Source organism: Coregonus clupeaformis, chromosome 35 (assembly GCF_020615455.1).
Source record: "Coregonus clupeaformis isolate EN_2021a chromosome 35, ASM2061545v1, whole genome shotgun sequence".
In the NCBI taxonomy this organism is placed as follows: Eukaryota; Metazoa; Chordata; class Actinopteri; order Salmoniformes; family Salmonidae; genus Coregonus; species Coregonus clupeaformis.
The window spans coordinates 35,037,333-35,058,515 of record NC_059226.1 but is presented as its reverse complement, the minus strand read 5'-3'; the positions used below and the strand labels follow the sequence as shown (position 1 = coordinate 35,058,515).

The window sequence follows — 21,183 nt, the reverse complement described above, 5'->3', positions numbered from 1 at the left end:
AGAACGGGGGATCAATAAGCCAGTAAGACTGGGTGTGGTGGTGTGGTCCTAAGTGCAACACATCAATAATAGCAGATTTAGCAGACGCTTTTAACCAAAGCGACTTACAGTCATGCGTGCATACATTTTTTATTTTTTTTTGGTGTATGGGTGGTCCCGGGGATCGAACCCACTACCTTGGCGTTACAAGCGCCGTGCTCTACCAGCTGAGCTACAGAGGACCACAAAACACCCAACGAGAGAAAATGTAATCGAAGAATCTGTCACAACATGAGTCACCTGCTGGGTAGTGTTGCAAAGTCATGTCAGTGATTGCTCACCTTTACACCATCCAGCAGATGGCTTTCATGTAGCGTGTGTGTGTGTGTCAAGGGAACATGCTAATTGATTTCTCCTCCAGAGAAGTAATTTCATGGGTCTCCATTGTCTTTAACCCTTGTCTGATACAACCCTTGCAGTACAGTCTCTCTGATGGAGGCCATTTATACTCCACAATCCACATCATAAACCTAGTTGCCTACCGATTTTCACCTATGCCCCTTAGGCTGTGTTTACACAGGCAGCCCAATTCTGATCTTTTTTTCACTAATTGGTCTTTTGACCAATCAGATCAGCTCTGAAAAAAATCTGATGTGATTGGTCAAAAGACCAATTAGTAGAAAATAAATGCAATATTGGGCTGCCTGTGTAAACACAGCCTAATGGGCATAGGTGAAAATAGGTAGGCAAGTAGGTTTATGATGTGGAGAAAAGGTGAATATTAAAGTTAAAGGGACTTTCCTGCAAGATTATACAGAAAATAGACAGCCTGGTATTGTGTAGAGATTATAACTAACATGATTCGCTGTCACTGACTCAGGTCAGCTCTATACATTACATTTCTATCTGCAGCGTTGTGAACTTTCACTCCACTGAACACTCCCCAGGTGACCACACCCTCCCTGCTTTGTAAGCATGTCACTACAATGATAGGTCTGAGACAGAAAGCCTTTTGCCTTTACATGGAATGGCTGTGCCCATAAAAGGCATTAAATATAGATGTGACAAAGTCCACATCATTATACATTCAGGTTATTGACATGATCGGACTTCTGTGTAGCTACAGTGACAGAGATATAGGTTTGGTTGACCGCACACAAGACGGTCAAAGTTTACTTCCCACTAAAATAATCACGCCAACTGAAGTTTTATCCTGATTCAAGTTATTTAAATGTAAAAGTATAGGTTTAGTTATGGGTTTTCAAAGTCCTAATCTAACGTGTCTGCTTTTGAAAATTCAGAATCTAAAGATGAATAACAGGCCCTTATGGTTATGGTGTCAAACAGGTTGTTTATTAACTATGGTATGATCACAAATACCATCTGCTAAGTCATTATTTTAGTTCTAAATACACCAATTATCTGGATTAATATGAACATTTAAAACAGGTACAATTCAAACACTTTAAACAAGCTACATAGGACATAAATAAATTGCATTGCTGGGTCAGTCAGAAAGGCATACAAAAGAACATTACATACATTAATGTTGAGGTTAATAACTATATTCAATATAAAAATCAGTGCAACAGTGTTGAGGTACAGTGCAGGTAGAATTTGATGCCAAATCCTATTGGCCTAGGACCACCATATTTCATTATAATTGACCTAAAACCATATGTTGCATTGCAACCAATCAAAAGTTCTCATTAGGTAGGTATGGTAAAACATTTATGTTCAGAGCTCATGGACTGGGGGCATGGCTGATGTTGAAGTGCTTAGCAAATTTGCCCGAATCATCTCTCTGTGTGATTGACTGAAGCAGTAGCCAATAGCCTGCTCTGTTTCCTGGATCCTCTTTCGGAACCGGTCTCTATCGCGGGCTAGCTCCTCCCAGGGTCCTTTGCGAGACATCTGCCGAGCAAAGGGCCAGGTATGCATCACATGGACCTGGACAAGTGGTGAGAACCGAACCTAAAATACACAAAACAGGAAAACACGTGTCAGATAAGAGCATTTGACTCAGCGCATTTGACTGCAGTGTTGGCAGACGGACACACAACATTAACTGGAAGTGAACTCTCCGCTGACTCTCGTGACTCTCGTATCACATGACAGGGTTAGTCATTACAACCTCTGTTGTTGCTAACCAACAATAAACAAGGCCTACGTGCTTATGAGGCAGAAGAGTCATTGACTGACCTCACCATCAACTATACTACAAGTTACATTAGGGCGATTCCACACTAGCGGGAGCAGAAAATATATTTTTGGTATCAGATTGTTCTGGCAATTCTCACATGGAAACTTCATTGGGAGGAAGGCTGTTTAATATGCTTTTTACATTTGTATCCCAAACAATGAGAAAATCTGCTTTTTTCCCCCCCTCCCCTATACATTCCTCCTGTAAGACCTTATGATCCGTCAACTGTACATGATACAGACAACATCTTGGTGTCATTATACTCCTTATAGTGAGCTCTAAATTATGGAGTATGTGTAGATTCTGAAATACAATTGTTGACATTAATTTATTCAACATTTAAAATATTCATATGAATCTCAAAACTACCCTTTTTTATTTTGTTCATTTAAAGACATTGTTTGGAACAATATACTCTACCTGTACATCACATTTATGATACATTCTACAAGTATCACCAACAAACACAGCGACTGGTAAATGGATTCAATGGGAACTCCCTCTGCTGGTGATTTGCTGAATGTGCAATCCTAAAGGAGGGCTGTGATTGGTTAATTACCTATAATTTAAATGTCTATGTATAAAATTGGTTTTATCATTAAAAAGTACCAGAGAGCCCACTCTGGAAATTGTACATGTTTAAAGAGTATATTGTTCCAAACAATTTGTCTAAAAATAAGCTAACCCAAACGGGGTAGTTGAGATATTTATATTTTTTATGTTGAATAAATTAATGTGAATTTGTTTAATTTCAGAATCTAGACATAACCCATATTTGAGAGCACACCATAAGGAGTATAATGACACCAAGATGTTGTCGGTTCACGGGTATGGTTTGTGATACAAATGTAAAAAGCATGTCCAACATCTCTTCTCGCCCAATTAAGTTTCTGTGAAAATTGCCAAAGCAATCTGGAATACCCACAAATATTTTCGCTCCCGCTTGCGTGGAATCAGCCATTACCTTTTTTTATCACATACATTGGTTGTTAGTACGGAGTATTTCTGAGTAAATAAGTGGTTCCCCCTTACTAATTTCCAGTTCCTAATATTCAAGTAGTATGTACTGGATGTCTTGTTTGTTCATGTTTAGCCAATATGTAAATTTGAGCTATTAATAGTACATAATGTTTGGTTGTGAATGTTTATATGGGCGATGTGATACGCATATCATTTTTAAGGCAGTAAAACTAGAACTATAGACTGAGGGATGTATAACATGGAAAACTAATAACCTTTTTCAGAGGTTGTTTGACCTTCTCCTCCTGAGGTTGTCCTTGTCCAGTTACTTTAGCTTCAGGTCTCCTCCAGGGTAGTAGTGTAGTGGCTGGGTGGCAATGCTGTCTCTTGGGTAGACAAGGCTTTGTGTGCCTGGTTGTTTGGAGGCTTTTGGCCACAACGTCCCTCTGCTTAGCTTGGCCGGGTGGCGTCTGTGTGGGGCAGCTCTGTGGGGTGAGTGGGTCTCCAGTGCTGAAGGCAGGTGGCTCTGTGGTTGTAGGGGAGCTCTGGAGGCAGGCACGGAAGTTCAGAGGGTGGTAAGGGTCATCATTTTGGGAGAGGGATCTCCATAGCTGCTCCTCTGCGTCATCCTCAGAGGAGGAAGGGCCAGGGGTCTCGCTGTCAACTGTGTCAGAAGAACATGAGGTCAGGACTGAGGCCCTTTCAGCCTCCTGGGAGTGTGTAAGTGCTTTGTCTGTGTGAGGGACTGAGCTGGCTACAGATGCCGTGAAGGACAGGGGGTTGTATGGGTCGGTGGGGCTGGTGAAGAGCTCCCAGAGCCTCTCGCTCTCCTCTTTGTCCAGGTCTGCGCACGAACCATCTGAACTCCCCCAGCTGCTCTCGCTATCTGAACGGCTGCTCCAGATGTTCCAGCCACCGAGGGTCTCTTGAAGTTCTTCACCGGGCCGGCTGGATAAGTTACATTCAAGGCCGCCGTCAACACGATCTTCATTTTTCGTTTCCCCCATATTGGAGCAGCTTGAAATGCAGGGGGAGACAGAGAAGGGGTTGTCCTCACTGTCAAACTCTCCCATGTTTCGGTCATTCTCTTTACCCCAGTAAACACTCATATCATCTTCGGTGGTGTCATGTTTGGTTTTGAAGTCAAATGCTTTCTCCTTGTTCTTGCGACACATTTCATGTAAGCTGGAGCCGCTGACAGTGCTGCTCACAAACAGGTTCCAGTCACCTGGAAAGCCCAGTTTCCAGCTGGGGTGGTGTCCAAGGCAAAGTCCATCATCGCTATCCATCCTGGCGCGGGACACAAAGTCGTCCACCAATCCGCAGCACATCTCCTTAGCCTGTAGGCTGGACAGAAGGGCCCCTGTGTGGGAATTTCCGGAGACATCGCCCACATCCCCGCAGAAATGCGATAGGGGGTTAGAGCCAGCAAGCGTGACGCTTTTGTCGCTGTCAAACAATGAGAAGAAAAAGGAATCGTCTCTGTTTGCTGCTGTGGTCATGTGCTGGACGTGTTGACCTGTTTCTTCTGTGATTCTTAGGTGAACTTCAAACCTGAACATCTGGAAAACTGTTAAAATAACAAAACAATAGGTTAGGCTCAATATCCAATTTGCCAAAACGGTCCCCTCTTTTTGCCTGATTAAACCAGACTGTATGGATTAAACAATGTACAAACAAATAATTGTTGACATGTCATACCAAATATGGTAACAGTGGTTCTATGTCCGGTATTGTTATTTGGAACTTAACAAGCCTACCTACCCTTTCTCCCTGTCAAATGTTTTATAAAATAAGGACATGAATTAACTTGGCATATTGATACTGTCGCCTGTTTTACGGTGTCAGGACAAAACAAGTTACAATCCGTGCTTCCAGGGCCACATTTCCCACACATACAAAAGGAAGTGAGGTTTCTGTATCAAATGAACGTTACTGTACCTGTCAAGAAGCTGTAGTAAATGACATGGACCAACAACCGTAGTTGTTCCCACAGTACGGTCAGTGTATGCATGGTCCACGGTAGGAGAGCCATACCACCGTCACCAAACCTCTCCATCGCAGTTCGATGAGAACCCGTCGTGGAAGAATTGATGCCACTTGATGCCATTTTTCTTCGAACCATGTCTATGTTTCGAAGAATTATCCTCAAGTATTCTGATATTCCTCGTCGAAAACAACTAGATTACACTCCGTCGTCAGTTGTCGTACTGTATTAAAAGGCTTCATTTTCATCTTAAGTATTACTTTCTACCTATATAAAATATCTCAAATGTTGACTAGTGCCGGTATATTTTAAGCTGTGATGTTGTAGTAGAGTGAATGTCGAACGATTGCGACGACACTACCCTAAAATAAACAAGTCCGTGTCGTCATATTATGCTGTGATTGGACAAAGTAAGCGTCAGTCACATCCAAGTACCTCCTCCTCATTGTAAACACTCCCCTGCACTCACGTGTTTCAGTGACGCATGGAAAGTGCCGGTAAGTTCCCCAGCCAAGGGTTGCCTCTTTAGTTCAGTCTAAAATAAACGTATGACAACACAATAACAAAAATAGAAGCTTCCACTATATATCCATATTATGCCGACATATAATTCATTGGGACGGCTACATAAAGACATACTAATTATTCTCAAAAATGTCCTCCTTAAATAAATACAAGCCAAATAAACATTTAAATCCCAATGATTTATTTATCCAAAACGTGATGAGGATTATTCCACCAAAGCAGAAGCTGTCGAGGACTCGCTGTAGAAGAAACAGAAAGGAAATTATTAGAGACAAAAAAACGTACTACTCTCACAAACCAAGAGTGAACCACCTAACCAACCATGAAGAGAATACAAAGAACTGCTTTGCATTTCAATTTCCAACACAAATCAGGGCACCCCACTTTAACATTTATTTTTGTTTTAAATAATGACTCACATTCTAATCATTTATATTTGACCCAAGATCAGACAACCCGGAACTAAACCATGGTTAGAGTGTATTATACAGTGCTGTATGAAGAGGACTGGCAGACTTGGCAGTGCAGCCACTCCGATAATTGACCTCCAGCATTCCTCTGGCACAACAGAAATATCTCAGGTCTTACAGGACAAAGAGCAGGACAGTGAATTGTGCAGGAGTCATAGCGACCAAATTAATTGGCATAGACAGAGGTCTGGTACAGTAATATAATGGACTTGTTATGAAGCAATTTGATCTTAAATAAGTACGGCATACTATGTTTGCCATACAAAGAGCAGTAATTGTGTGTACTAGTACATACTACTTCCAGTTGGGAGCAAGTACTCTCTTGGTCTTGTAGTAACGGGCCAGTCTGTGGATCCTACTCTCGGTGAGAATCAGGTGGAACTTGGCATCCTTGTCCTGCAAAAAAACAGGGGTACAGATATTAGCATCTCTAGAAACAAAGTAGCGTACCAAGTCATTCTTAAAGAGTGTGCACATGACTCATCCCCACATGCAGTACAAAAACACCAGACCCAGACAGGAGAGTGCTGTCCATGATATGGCTCAAAACTTAAAACATATATTGTGAGAGACAAAAACATGTTTACATCTGTCTGCCTACTTTTGACGATTGTGCGATGGGGGTCACTTCGGCCATCAGATGTAAATATACCGAACAAAATATAAACGCAACATGCAACAATTTCATTGTTTTTACTGAGTTACAGTTCATATGAGGAAATCAGTCAATTGAAATGAATTCATTAGGCCCTAATCTATTGATTTCACATGACTGGGAATACAGATATGCATCTGTTGGTCACAGATACCTTTAAAAAAAAAAAGTAGGGGGTGTGGATCAGAAAACCAGTCAGTATCTGGTGTGACCATTATTTGCCTCATGCAGTGCGACATCTCGTTTGCATAGAGTTGATCAGGCTGTTGATTGTGGCCTGTTGAATGTTGTCCCACTCCTCTTCAATGGCTGTGCCAAGTTCCTGGATATCGCGGGAACTGGAACGCGCTGTCGTACACGTCAATCCAGAGCATCCCAAACATGCTCAGTGGGTGACATGTCTGGTGAGTATGCAGGCCATGGAAGAACTCAGACATTTACAGCTTCCAGGAATTGTGTTCAGATACTTGCAACATGGGACTGTGCATTATTATGCTGAAACATAAGGTGATGGCGGCGGATGAATGGCACGACAATGGGCCTCAGGATCTTGTCACGGTATCTCTGTGCATTCAAATTACCATTGATAAATTGCAATTGTGTCCGTTGTCCGTAGCTTATGCCTGCCTATACCATAACCCCACCGCCACCATGGGGCACTTTGTTCACAACGTTGACATCAGCAAACCGCTCGCCCACACGACGCCATACACGCGGTCTGCGATTGTAAGGCCGGTAGGACGTACTGCCAAATTCTCTATAAAACGAAGTTGGAGGCGGCTTATGGTAGAGAATTAAATTCTCTGGCAACAGCTCTGGTGGACATTCCTGCAGTCAGCATGCCAATTGCACGCGCCCTCAAAACTTGACACATTTGTGGCGTTGTGTGGCAAAACTGCACATTTGTGACTTTTATTGTCCCTAGCACAAGGTGCACCTGTGTAATTATCATGCTGTTTAATCAGCTTCTTGATATGCCACACCTGTCAGGTAGATGGATGATCTTGGCAAAGGAGAAATGCTCACTAACAGGGATGTAAACAACATTTGAGAGAAATACGTTTTTTGTGTGTATGGGAAATTTCACCTCATGAAACATTGGACCAACGCATTCATATTTTTGTTCAGTATATATCAAATGCACGTGAATTGCGGTAGAAAGGGGAAAGGGTAGCTCCACTAATAGGTGTAATTTTCAGCGGTGTAAAGGCTCAAGCATGTCACTGTGCTCTGTTTTTCCTTTATGGCACTGAAGCTGCGTGACAGCGAAGCCTAGTCAGACTGACCTGTGCGTTTGGTTCTAACAGGCTAAATGAAAAGATACAGTGTATCCACTTCGTTGACGCTCGCAGTCGCTCCAATAAATTTTACAGAAGACTCAGTGTCTGCACACCACCGCTCGACGTCAATTTTAAAATGTAATTTAGCTGTGATGGAGATGCGCAGAAAGAGCGGACGGAGAGAAGCAGGTGAGTAATGGCTGGTATGGGATGTTGCTGGTTTATCACAGCTGTCACACGTGATAATGGATGAAGCGCTCATTCTGATATGACATCACACTCTGAACTCTGTTTGATATTCTCTATGTAGAACGCACAAGGATGCATTCTGTGCTCAGTCAATGATTTCGTTATGTAGGCCCTATAGAATTCGCAATGTGGAGAACTCAGACGGAATCACGGAATCCAGTTATTAAAACGGAATTCAACAATATTCAAAAATGTATTGAACTTAGTAGGGAATCAACTAAATGTATTGAAAATGTATTAATTTGCCCAAATGTATCATAAGACATTAACAGAATGCATCAGTGATTTGTATTTCGCGCAACTTTCTGAAGAGGCAACGCTGTCTGTGTATGTGCAGTGTGCACGTCTACCACTTTGTGTAGCCGTTAGCGATTATGCTAATGTATTCTGGGTAGATGGAAAGGCTTTCCCAAAAACCTAAATGAAATATTCTTCAAAGTAGCCTACGCTTACCTGGCAGAATGATATCATGTATTGTATCTATCCAGTAGGTATTTGTTTTGCAAACCCTACCATCACATGTGCGCTACAAAAACACTGTTAAACAACAACCTCTTGCTAGATGCACACTGGAATTGAAGGGTAAGAAATTGGTCTCCTGTGGTTAAAGCATTGTTGTGGACTTAGAACATCCAATTGAGTTGTTTTTCTATTTTAAAAAAGTGTGATTTTGAGAGTGAAAACCAAAAAAGGGAAAACGGAAACCAGGAAAAACAACACGGAATTTTGGAAAAAAATCTAAAGGAATCAGGCAAAAAATCAAACAGATTTTATAGGGCCCCAGATTAGGGCCAGGAAGATACCAGTATGACAATATTTTTTCCATGTTAAAAATTACAACCAAGCTGTATGTAAAATATTGTGTGCTATAGCATGGGAAAAAAAATGAATGTGACTCTGGATGACAACATAAAGATGTTTGTTTCTAACATTCGGGCTGTTTTTCAAAATAAGTTAAATTCGCTTTGTGTTTTGTTCCTTTGCCACGATACTAACGAGTATCGCGATACTGGTGTTGTCCCGGGCCTACCCTAGATATAAGAAACTGGACTATTTTGTATCAAGTCTGCCCAAATGTGCCGAATTGGTAAATTGATACATTTTCAAGTACATTACTATAGAGAACATACAAAAATTATATGGTAATACAAAATGTAAGTTTACACACTCCCAGGAATATTATACATGATGGATCATTAGCTTATACACTAACTTTCATTACATTTACATTTACATTTTAGTCATTTAGCATACGCTCTTATCCAGAGCGACTTACAGGGGCAATTGCTCAAGGGCACATTTACGTCATTTAGCAGACGCTCTTATCCAGAGCGACTACAAATTGGTGCATTCACCCTATAGCCAGTGGGATAACCACTTTACAATTATATATATATATATTTTGTTTTTGGGGGGTAGAAGGATTACTTTATCCTATCCCAGGTGTTCCTTAAAGAGGTGGGGTTTCAAATGTCTCCGGAAGGTGGTGAGTGACTCCGCTGTCCTGGCGTCGTGAGGGAGCTTGTTCCACCATTGGGGTGCCAGAGCAGCGAACAGTTTTGACTGGGCTGAGCGGGAACTGTGCTTCCGCAGAGGAAGGGGAGCCAGCAGGCCAGAGGTGGATGAACGCAATGCCCTCGCCTGGGTGTAGGGACTGATCAGAGCCTGAAGGTACAGAGGTGCCGTTCCCCTCACTGCTCCATAGGCAAGCACCATGGTCTTGTAACGGATGCGAGCTTCAACTGGAAGCCAGTGGAGTGTGCGGAGGAGGGGGGTGACGTGAGAGAACTTGGGAAGGTTGAACACCAGACGGGCTGCGGCATTCTGGATGAGTTGTAGGGGTTTAATGGCACAGGCAGGGAGCCCAGCCAACAGCGAGTTGCAGTAATCCAGACGGGAGATGACAAGTGCCATCTAGATGGCAGGGCGGGGTGGGTGTGGAGCCAGAGACAGCAGGGGTTCAAACTGTAGAATCCAGTTCCTACATTTGAATATAAAAATTGATTTTATCAAACAAAACTATGCTACATTTTATCTCTGGGACCCTGAGAATGACAAATCAGAGCAAGATTACTGAATGTAAGTACATTATTTACCTTCAGAGGTGAATGTATCAAACCAGTTGCCGTGATACGTTTTGTTGTTGTTGTGCACTCTCCTTAAACAAAAGCATGGTATTTTTTTCACTGTAATAGCTACTGTAAATTGGACAGTGCAGTTAGATTAACAAGAATTTAAGCTTTCTGCCCATGTGTCCAGGAAAGTTTGCTGTTACTTACAACAGTCATGCTAATCACATTAGTGCACGTTAGCTCAACCGTCCTGTGTACTGGACACAGATCCTGTAGAGGTTAATCTTGGTTGGATACCTGTGACAACAAAGCAGTTTGCCCATGAGGAAACAGACAAGCACCCCTGTTGCCTGAATCCAGCTGTATTCAGAACCTACCAAAAAATGACAATTCAACAACAATGAATAGATTAAGCTCTCTCATTCATGGACTGTCAGCTGTCTGCTGCAGAGGGAAACCATTTGCTGCCATGTGGTATTTGCTATGTTGCACTTAACAATCTGAGATGGGGCCAATCCCTTCTTGGCCAGCTTGAAGATCTGTTCCTTGACATCATCAGATGTCAGCTTCAGCCACTGGAAGAGAACACCATAAAAGTATTATGCCATTGATGGCCGGAGTATGATGATGAGGGCTGATTGTTCATCCAATGACCACCTCACGGAACCCAGACCCCTAATGGATATGAAAATGTTCCTCAACCAGGTTTGGAAGGATAGGCTACTCCCGATTTTAAGGAGTACACTGACATCATCCATGCCTGGATTGACAAACCTTTTCATATACACTTGGGAGTCTGGGTTCAGCGAGTAGACCAGGAAATGAGCACTCTAAGCAACATTCTGTAACCTGGTATGTGAAGCTCCCATACGGAGTTAATTATTGGCTCCATACTCACCAATTACAGAAGAATTTCAACCAAACTAAACTTAGCAGTACTTCCTTCATTATTTTTAGAAGGGCTTATAAACTCCTGTGGCTAGTTGCCGATGAAACCAGGAAATCAGAAAATGCAGAGTTGTTTATTTATTTTGTACAATATGCACAAATCAAATAATATACATGCTGCCATAATCTTTTCCAAAACCATCTCATTGATCAAGACAGGTGGGTGTCATTCTGCCCAGGGAGAAGTTGGGGGTTAACTGCCTTGCTCAAGGGCAGAACGGCATATTTTTCCACCTTGTCGGCTCTGGGATTTGAACCAGCGACCTTTCGTATACATTATTTGTCTTCAGGAAGGCAGTGAGTTGCTGCGCAACAGCTTTTTCATATATTTTTTTTTGAGGAATGGGAGATTCCATATAGGCCGATAGTTGTAAAACATTTCCGGGTCAAGGTTTGGCATTTTCAGGAGAGGCTTTATTACTGCCACTTTTAGTGAGTTTGGTACACATCCGGAGGTTAGGGAGCCGTTTATTATGTTCAACATAGGAGGGCCAAGCACAGGAAGTAGCTCTTTCAGTAGTTTATTTGGAATACGGTCCAGTTGGCAGCTGGAAGGTTTAGAGGCCATGACTATTTTCGTGAATGTGTCGAGAGATACAGGATTTAAAAAACGTTAGTGTCTCCATTGATCTTAGCAAATTTCTTGTGACAAATGCTTTTTGTTTTTAGAGGTGCGACTGCATCTAGTGCAGGGTTCTTCAATTCCGGTCCTGGAGGGCCGAAACACTTCTGTTTTCTATTTCTACCTGGTAGTTAATTGCACTCAGCTGGTGTCCCAGATCTGAATTAGCCCCTGATTAGAAGGAGAGGATGAAAAACAGAGGTGTTTCGGCCCTCCCAGGACCGGAATTGAAGAACCCTGATCTAGTGTAATTACTTAAATGATAATGCCCAAGAAGACGGTATTTGGAGGATATATTGGCACTGGTGTTGTTAGGAACGAGATGAAGTCGAGGGCCGGCAAACCGTGCCAATATATCCTCCAAACACCGGTTTTGAGTGCATTATCACTTTTATACAATGCGTTACCAACATATATTCAAATAATGATTGACATATAAAAATAAACGTTATTTTGATGAATTTATTCATACTATTTCATCCTTCCACAAGATATAGTCCGACACAAATCTAGGGTTTCTACCCAAGCCGGCTGGTCGTTCGTTCTATCGGTTCAGTCGTTCAGTCTTTTTGTTCTGTATCAATGGACGCGACCCAGTCGTTCGTTCTACATGTTCCATTGCCATACTGGCTGGCAACGTTATTATCCCTTGCTTGCTAGCTAGCCAACTACGGCTAAACTCCAGTCACGTCAAAAAGCAGCCAGAATAACAGCAAAGTAGTTGCATTTGTTTAAACTGTTTCCTATCTATCTCGTCCTGACTCCCGACACGTTCATTACTATAGGACAGCTGGAGATCGAATTTGAATATTGAAACAATGTTGCAAATGTCGCTGTTGAAATGTGAGATAATGCCTAGATGCTTTTTATAGTGGAGATCAAATTTCTAAAAGTGCCTGACTGGGCTGATGACAGTGGATTGCGCAGTGAGATGGAACAGAGTAAATAGGTATTTTAACATAATAGATTTAGCCGGTGGTAATTTGTGGAATAGATACCGGCTGGAATGCGGCTTTAACCAATCAGCATTCAGGATTAGACCTACCCGTTGTATGTGCTGTTACTATTGCTTTTTGCGCTCCAGACATCTATTTTCTGGAGATAAATTATAAAAACATTGTCAGAAGATGGTAATTCCTCAGTGCAGCAACAATATAGTGAGGAGAGCTTTTCATTTTTTTGCAGGCCATCTAATTTGATCAGGTAAAAATTTATTTGAACTCACATTTCATGATCTGATATAAGGGTAGGCAAAGTTTTAGGCTTTAAATTAGATTTACAATTTGTTCATGGTTTTAGGGCAATTTCTAAGCACTACTGAACAAAGAGCCGTTTGGGAGCCAAATGAAAGGCTCTTTTAAGTGAAGTGAGCCAAATAAAATAAGAATGCTTTTCATTGACTTTTCCAACTCAAAAGAGACCATCTGGTGCATAGAAATACAACATGATGATGCACAATTATCTCAATGAGAATCAATATCACTGATTCGATTGGCCCTTTCCCAACATAAATAATAAGACACACAATGAAAGTCAGTCTTTGTTCAAAAAACATTTAATTCACTTTAGGAAAGAGGGATTACAGTACACACCGATTCATTCGGGTTAAGGTAACCAATTAAGAATAAATAACTGGCCATGTTAATACAAACTCAGCATGTATTTGTTTTTCAGTCATTAAAAGAGTGGATCAAGTCACTATTTGTCTTTGTTTATATTCTCTTTAAAAACCCTCCAGGATAAATTCATTATTTCATCTTTCGTTTTGTAGTCGGCTCAGAGTACAGCAGCGTATCTCTTGCCCTGGATGTCTTTCCCTTTTTTTGTCCAGATGGCTCCAGGTCAAAGTTACCACTACAGCACAGATCTAGGATCAGCTTACCCCCATACATTTTACCCTTAAACAAATAGGTGGCGATATAACATCTGGCCTTGGATCAGTGTTTAGAGGCAACCTTATCCTACACCATCAAATGCACCGACAACAGTTTCTGTGATACAAATCCTGAAAAGTGTGCAGTGAAAAGGAGTCAAGGAATTACCATTAAAAAGACATGGTAGACAAGTTGGAGTCGATCGTTCCAACACCTTCTGATGCTAGTCCAGAACCCCGCTCACAGTGGAAGAACTGTTGACATTATTTGACAGAATAGATTTATATTTCAATTGGAGATATCACAATTTTAATCAAATATACTGTGATAAGGTTAAAGTGGAGCGTAGAAGAGACTGTGAACACAAACAAGGCACCCTGTTCGGTTCCCCTTTGGAAGTGGTTTGCCATCATCGTCGTCAGTTCTTTTGGCACATGATTGGGAAACACAAGATCACTCTCTTTCCTGGAGTCTGGTTGGAGACGGACACATCTCCAGACATTCTCAGCTAGGTTAGCAGGAAACCAGACGCTTCCTATATGTCTATGTAGAAAAAAGTTAATGTAAAAATGAGCCCCTTTTTAAAAAATAAATGTGTCAATCTATATATACTCTTCTGAAAGTAAGCCATTTTGGTCCTCTAATGTCAAAATGTACAAAACATTACAGCTCTCGTGTTATAGTTTAGGAACAAACAAAATAAGTGGAGATTGTTTACTACGACGAGGAAACAACCATGATTAGTGTGTGTGAGACTGTGAGAGAGAAAGGCCCCACACCCAGAAACAACCCTTAGCCTAGCCCCTATGCCTTAGGCACTTATGTAGATCTGAAAGGTCGGTGCTACAACCATATTGCTTATAATTCTGTAGGATCTACATGAAGGGCCTTAGAGGGTAGGAGGGTTTTCTGGACAGGGCCAAAGAGGTTGGTAATGAGGTGAGCTTGAGGAGGAAGCGGGTGGAGTTTAGAGGCACCCCCCTGGGGGTGGCCAGTTCCGTTGCCCTTTATATGGGTGTATTTCTAGAGTTCTCGAAGAGGTGAGAAGTGGAGTTGTTCCTGGGTGGAGTCGTCTAGAAGTAGGGCACGGCGGTCAGCTTGTACCAATTGACCGTCTCCTTGCTGAGGTCGAAGTCTTTGAGTTTGAGCGTGACGCCACCCAGATAGCAGTTCTCTCTCAGCGACTCGGCACTAAGCACGCTCAGTTGCAGCTCCCGCAGCCCAAGGGTCTCCTTGCTGTAGTCACTGTACACCAGCTGAGGAGGAGGTAGTCAGAGCAGTTAACACATGTAGTCAGAGCAGTTAACACGAGTTGGCAGCAGTTAACACGCGTTGGCAGCAACTTGTATAAGTTAGCATTAGTCACAAAGACAGATGAGGAGAACAGTTACAAAGTGACAGTCGGTCAGGACACAAAGCCGTTAGCTATGACAATTTGCTACGGTGGCCTAATGAAAATGACCCACATGCCACACTGATTTCACTCACCATTTCATTGAAAGTGGGGTTCCTGGTCTTCCTGGATATCTTTGTTTTGCACTTCGAGGTTTTGTGGGGGTCTGGGAGCAGGTAGGTTTTCACATAAGGGTTAGGGTCTGTCCCCTCCTCAGATACCTATGAGCAGGCAGGTGGACATGGATATGCTTAGTGGAGCATTAGCTAAGGCCAAACTGAGGATTCACATACATAATTCAATTCCATACAACTTTATTTATCCCATCAGGGGCAAATAAATGGCCCTTGAGATATGCGGGGCTAAGGATAAAGGTATCAATTCATTATACTGCCAAAAGTTTGAGTTGTGCGCTAGTTAGGATTGGGCCCTGTTAGCCACCCTACTCACCAGGTCTCGGATGTGCATGACCATGATGAAGAGTGTGCTGTTCCTGTAGGACACGGACAGCTTCACCTCCCCCTCTACTCTGCCTGAGGTGGGACTCAACGGTGGCGCCTCTGCAGAACAAATCACTCTTTCAAAACTGTAGCTACGACAATGGCTATACATATGAAATGGCTACCCAGACTATTTTTGTATTGACCCCACCTCCCCACCCTCCCTTTTTTTAAATACTGCTGCTACTCACTTTATCTATGCATAGTCACTTTACCGCTACCTACATGTACTTATTACCTCAATTACCTCGACCTACCTGTACCCCCGCACATTGACTCGGTACCGGTACCCCCTGTATATGGCCTTGTTATTGTTATTTTATTGTGTAACTTTTTTTTTACCTTAGTAAATATTTTCTTAACTCTAATTTTTCTTAAAACTGCATTGTTGGTTAAGGGCTTGTAAGTAAGCATTTCACGGTAAGATCTACACCTGTTGTATTTGGCGCATGTGACAAATAACATTTGAATTGATTTGACATACAGTGAGGGAAAAAAGTATTTGATCCCCTGCTGATTTTGTACGTTTGCCCACTGAAAAGAAATGATCAGTCTATAATTTTAATGGTAGGTTTATTTGAACAGTGAGAGACAGAATAACAACAAAAAAATCAAGAAAAACGCATGTCAAAAATGTTAGAAATAAGTATTTGACCACTCTGCAAAACTTGACTTAGTACTTGGTGGCAAAACCCTTGTTGGCAATCACAGAGGTCAGACGTTTCTTGTAGTTGGCCACCAGGTTTGCACACACCTCAGGAGGGATTTTGTCCCACTCCTCTTTGCAGATCTTCTCCAAGTCATTAAGGTTTCGAGGCTGACGTTTGGCAACTCAAACCTTCAACTCCCTCCACAGATTTTCTATGGGATTAAGGTCTGGAGACTGGCTAGGCCACTCCAGGACCTTAATGTGCTTCTTCTTGAGCAACTCCTTTGTTGCCTTGGCCGTGTGTTTTGGGTCATTGTCATGCTGGAATACCCATCCACAACCCATTTTCAATGCCCTGGCTGAGGGAAGGAGGTTCTCACCCAAGATTTGACGGTACATGGCCCCGTCCATCGTCCCTTTGATGCGGTGAAGTTGTCCTGTCCCCTTAGCAGAAAAACACCCCCAAAGCATAACGTTTCCACCTCCATGTTTGACGGTGGGGATGGTGTTCTTGGGGTCATAGGCAGCATTCCCCCTCCTCCAAACACGACGAGTTGAGTTGATGCCAAAGAGCTCGATTTTGGTCTCATCTGACCACAACACTTTCACCCAGTTCTCCTCTGAATCATTCAGATTTTCATTGGCAAACTTCTGACGGGCATGTATATGTGCTTTCTTGAGCAGGGAGACCTTGCGGGCGCTGCAGGATTTCAGTCCTTCACGGCGTAGTGTGTTACCAATTGTTTTCTTGGGGACTATGGTCCCAGCTGCCTTGAGATCATTGACAAGATCCTCCCGTGTAGTTCCGGGCTGATTCCTCACCGTTCTCATGATCATTGCAACTCCACGAGGTGAGATCTTGCATGGAGCCCCAGGCCGAGGGAGATTGACAGTTCTTTTGTGTTTCTTCCATTTGCGAATAATCGCACCAACTGTTGTCACCTTCTCACCAAGCTGCTTGGCGATGGTCTTGTAGCCCATTCCAGCCTTGTGTAGGTCTACAATCTTGTCCCTGACATCCTTGGAGAGCTTTTTGGTCTTGGCCATGGTGGAGAGTTTGGAATCTGATTGATTGATTGCTTCTGTGGACAGGTGTCTTTTATACAGGTAACAAGCTGAGATTAGGAGCACTCCGTTTAAGAGTGTGCTCCTAATCTCAGCTCATTACCTGTATAAAAGACACCTGGGAGCCAGAAATCTTTCTGATTGAGAGGGGGTCAAATACTTATTTCCCTCATTAAAATGCAAATCAATTTATAACATTTTTGACATGCGTTTTTCTGGATTTTGTTGTTGTTATTCTGTCTCTCACTGTTCAAATAAACCTACCATTAAAATTAGACTGATCATTTCTTTGTCAGTGGGCAAACATAGAAAATCAGCAGGGGATCAAATACTTTTCTCCCTCACTGTATACACAGTAGGACTGAGATTTACCTGGTGCTTGGGCTATCGCCTCGAATCCTTCCGTCTTGTCGTCTCTCGCGATCGGATGGAAGAATGTATAGATAAGATCACACTAATAGAGAAAGAGATAAAATATTGGTAACACTTTATTTGGATAGTCCATCTGTAGATGCTCTGCAGACTATCAGTAACCTTTCAACTAACTATCTACTAACTCTAACCCACCTTAACCCTCATCCTAACTCTAACGTTAGCAAGCAATTGCTTATCAACAGATAATTTGTTGATAGTATGACAATCTGTAGAGCACATACAGATGGACTATCCGGACTACCCTAAAATGTGACCAAAATAATTCGTGAAAATGGAGTGTGTTGGGCTTTTATAACTGTGTGTGTGTCAATCACCTGGGTGACCTCAGTGGATCTCCTCAACAGGTTGTGGACATAGCTGTTGAGCTCAATCTTCCTCTTGGCCGCCACGTCCTTTATGTGTGTACGGCCCAGCACCATCCTATTAGGGAACCTAGGGAGGGGACGGGGAAAGTTTAGTGCACTAACAAGAAGGGGTGCATCTGTGGTAGAAGTGGGGGCTACACTTTGGGGGTGGAAGGGAAGCATTACTCACATACAATATAAGGCACATTGAGTTAAAGCACAAAAAAATGCAAATAGTTATCAATATTATTACTATTGTTGTAAAATCGGAGGTTACCTTTGGCTTTCTAAGGTAAAATATGGCAGACTTTCAAACTTTACAAAGTGTTTTTGGGAACAGGGTGCTGCTATGCCCCTTCCAGACAGCTTCAGGTACTATGAGCAATACCTAAAAATGTGGGTTCTCCCCAAATGTACGTGTGCACGTGCGTGCGTACCCTGGCAGCTTCCACAGAGGGAAGAGGATGCACAGCTTGTTGTGGAGCTCCTGGAACTCGTCGAAGGTGCGTAAGAGAAACTGGGCCTCGCTCTGCCCCTCTCGCAGGAGTCTCACCACGTACGTCTACAGGAGCAGGAGGAGGAGGAGGAGGGGGAGGAAAAAATAGGGTTTTAGCTTATCTTGTTTAGAATTCCATTCATGTTATGACTTCTCTATAGGGTAGATTTATGCAAACTCTTTATATGCCAGATATGTGTTCTTCTAACATCCCTATAGGGCAGCTTTGCCCAGTCAGTGCAGCAGCAGTGAGACCAATTCATACAAACACATCAATATATGAACATCTATGGTTAGAGACTCACGTAGTGCTTATCGGGGTTGTATCTCTTCTGGAAGGAGAAGATGGAGGCATCGCGGATGCGTCCCTCCTGCTTCAGTGTGTAGGTCTTGGGGGAGAAGGAGAGGATGGGCTCATCGTTGGACGGCAGGCCTGAGAAGCGCATCTGGGCCAGGTTGTGGATGAAGAAGTTGAACTTGGTGGCCACGCTGCCCAGGCTGGTCTCAATCAACCTGGAGGGAGGGAGGGGAGGTTCAACTTCAGACAAAGGGAGTATGTTTTTGAATGATACACTATTAGCCGTGTTTCCTGCGAACCCTCTGTGAAAATGACTGAAGACAGACTGGAGGTAAATGGAAGATGAAATGGATAAATAGTAGCATTTCACATGAATGTTTTAGGATTGTAACTGGGAGTTCTATTGTGTTCATCTCCCGAGTGGCGCAGTGATCTAAGGCACTGCATCGCAATGCTAGCTGTGCCACTAGAGATCCTGGTTCGAATCCAGGCTCTGCTGTAGCCGGCCGCAACCGGGAGACCAATGGGGCGGCGCACAATTGGCCCAGCGTCGTCCAGGGTAGGGGAGGGAATGGCCGGCAGGGAGGTAGCTCAGTTGGTAGAGCATGGCGTTTGCAATGCCAGGGTTGTGGGTTTGATTCCCACGGGGGGCCAGTATGAAAATAAAAACAAAAGAATAATGTATGCACTAACTGTAAGTCGCTCTGGATAAGAGCGTCTGCTAAATGACGTAAATGTAAATGTGATGACATTGTTTTGCCACCAGCTGGGCATTGTGGGGCAGTCAGCAGTTGCAAATCAAGTATAGTGCTGCATTAATTGTCACTGCTGAAATTGAACAATAAATCAAAGTTATACTTTATTTGCGGCTACTGGTTGCCTTTTCACATCAGTCGTTCAAGCGAAAGCCATTCAAGCTACTAAACATAGACTTGAGGATATATTCTTGTGCATTTTGCATTGTGAGGCTGAATAACGACTGTGGCAGAGGCTCAAAGTGGAGCAGTGCACCATGTTTAAAGCTATTCATCAAAGACTTCGTGAAAAACAAAGACTTTACAGACAGTACCTGGTGAAGAAGATGGTGGCTTCTGCGTCGGTGGTCTGGGGCTGTAGCGCGTCATACACGTACTTAAGGTCCTGAGCTCCCGTAAGCTCTGGTAGGCCTGACAGAGTCATCTGTCAAATCGCACACAAATACAGAGAAAGACATACAGTCTAAGACACAATTACAATCCTTTACAATGTACAACGAAATGATTTACTAACAAAAGACTATTAGAAACCAATGACTTGAGGAAGGTCATACTGTAGCAAGGGAGGTTTGATTTATGAGGCTAGAATAGAGCATTTGAATCACTACGGTACACTCAAGAAATTCCTTAGACCAAGAAGAGGGCCATCACCAGGGCCTAACAAAGGGCATTACCAAGGCAACACCAAAGTAACTTATCAGGTTGACATCACACTTTTGAAAAAAACTTTTAAAAACACTCCTTGTGCCCCATCTATCTGACAGTGTTCCTCTGCACTTTTGTCTCCATTTTTGTGAATTATTTGTGATGCCATGCTTAAGAAATGTCAGGTGAATTCCTATAAAAGGCCAATGCAGTTGTTCCATGTGAACTGTTTGTGCTGTCTTGCCAACTCCTATGGTCACAAACTGATCTGGAACCAGGCTAGGACTTGACAGCAGAGCCTTATCTTACCAGTGAGAGCAGGTTGAGGAAGAGGCCTGAATGCTTGCGGATGAGGTTGTAGGCCTGGGAGCACAGGTCCACAAACAGCTGGAATCGACTAGTGGGCCTCTCTCCCCCGTTGATCACGTAGGCCATGTCAGAGGTCAGCACGAATGGAGCACGGTCCCTGGGAGAAGGGGAGGGAGGTGCGGGAGAGAGAAAGAGAAAAGCTTACTAAAACACGGGAGATGGAGAATAGAAAACAACAAGGCAGGTGTCATGTAGCCTGGTTAAATAGGGAGCATAGCCTTCAGTCTGGTGTAACTAGGCTACATGACACGTTGTGTGGCGCATGGATCACACAACCTGAACACAACATGCAACCTACTTTCTCTTTTGGCTGGTACGTCATTACACACAAGTGCATACACCTGGTTTCACAGAACACTGATTTGAAAGACAGAACAAAAACCAGCAGACACTCAGGCCTCATTTTGAGT

General features: G+C 42.9%; 2 protein-coding genes across 2 annotated transcripts in view; both read right to left on the bottom strand.

Annotated features, from left to right (window-relative positions):
• Positions 1–1,316: 1,316 nt before the first annotated feature.
• Positions 1,317–5,506, bottom strand: LOC121532077 (protein phosphatase 1 regulatory subunit 15A). Its single transcript, XM_041837757.2, has 3 exons — positions 5,084–5,506; positions 3,418–4,712; positions 1,317–1,953 (listed from the first exon to the last, which is right to left on the bottom strand). Exons 1-3 carry the CDS (start codon positions 5,265–5,267, stop codon positions 1,717–1,719), a joined length of 1,716 nt encoding a protein of 571 aa, XP_041693691.1. The 5' UTR covers positions 5,268–5,506; the 3' UTR covers positions 1,317–1,716.
• A 7,981-nt stretch (positions 5,507–13,487) lies between these two features.
• The window catches only part of LOC121532078 (phosphatidylinositol 4-phosphate 3-kinase C2 domain-containing subunit alpha), a 56,093-nt gene continuing 48,397 nt past the window's right edge, over positions 13,488–21,183 (bottom strand). The window contains exons 25-33 of the mRNA XM_041837758.1: positions 20,714–20,870; positions 20,074–20,183; positions 19,012–19,219; positions 18,648–18,772; positions 18,181–18,298; positions 17,804–17,885; positions 15,668–15,777; positions 15,313–15,438; positions 13,488–15,080 (exon numbers count right to left, since the gene is read on the bottom strand). Coding sequence (XP_041693692.1) covers positions 14,898–15,080; positions 15,313–15,438; positions 15,668–15,777; positions 17,804–17,885; positions 18,181–18,298; positions 18,648–18,772; positions 19,012–19,219; positions 20,074–20,183; positions 20,714–20,870 — 1,219 coding nt within the window. The 3' untranslated portion in view covers positions 13,488–14,897. The remainder of the gene's footprint in view (positions 15,081–15,312; positions 15,439–15,667; positions 15,778–17,803; positions 17,886–18,180; positions 18,299–18,647; positions 18,773–19,011; positions 19,220–20,073; positions 20,184–20,713; positions 20,871–21,183) is intronic.

Coding starts and splice junctions, on each gene's coding strand:
- LOC121532077 (XM_041837757.2), bottom strand. CDS start 5,267: ATGGTTCGAAGAAAAATGGCATCAAGTGGCATCAATTCTTCCACGACG. Junction 4,713..5,083: donor TTACTACAGCTTCTTGACAG/GTACAGTAACGT, acceptor TTATTTTAACAG/TTTTCCAGATGTTCAGGTTT. Junction 1,954..3,417: donor TCAAACAACCTCTGAAAAAG/GTTATTAGTTTT, acceptor TGTGTATTTTAG/GTTCGGTTCTCACCACTTGT.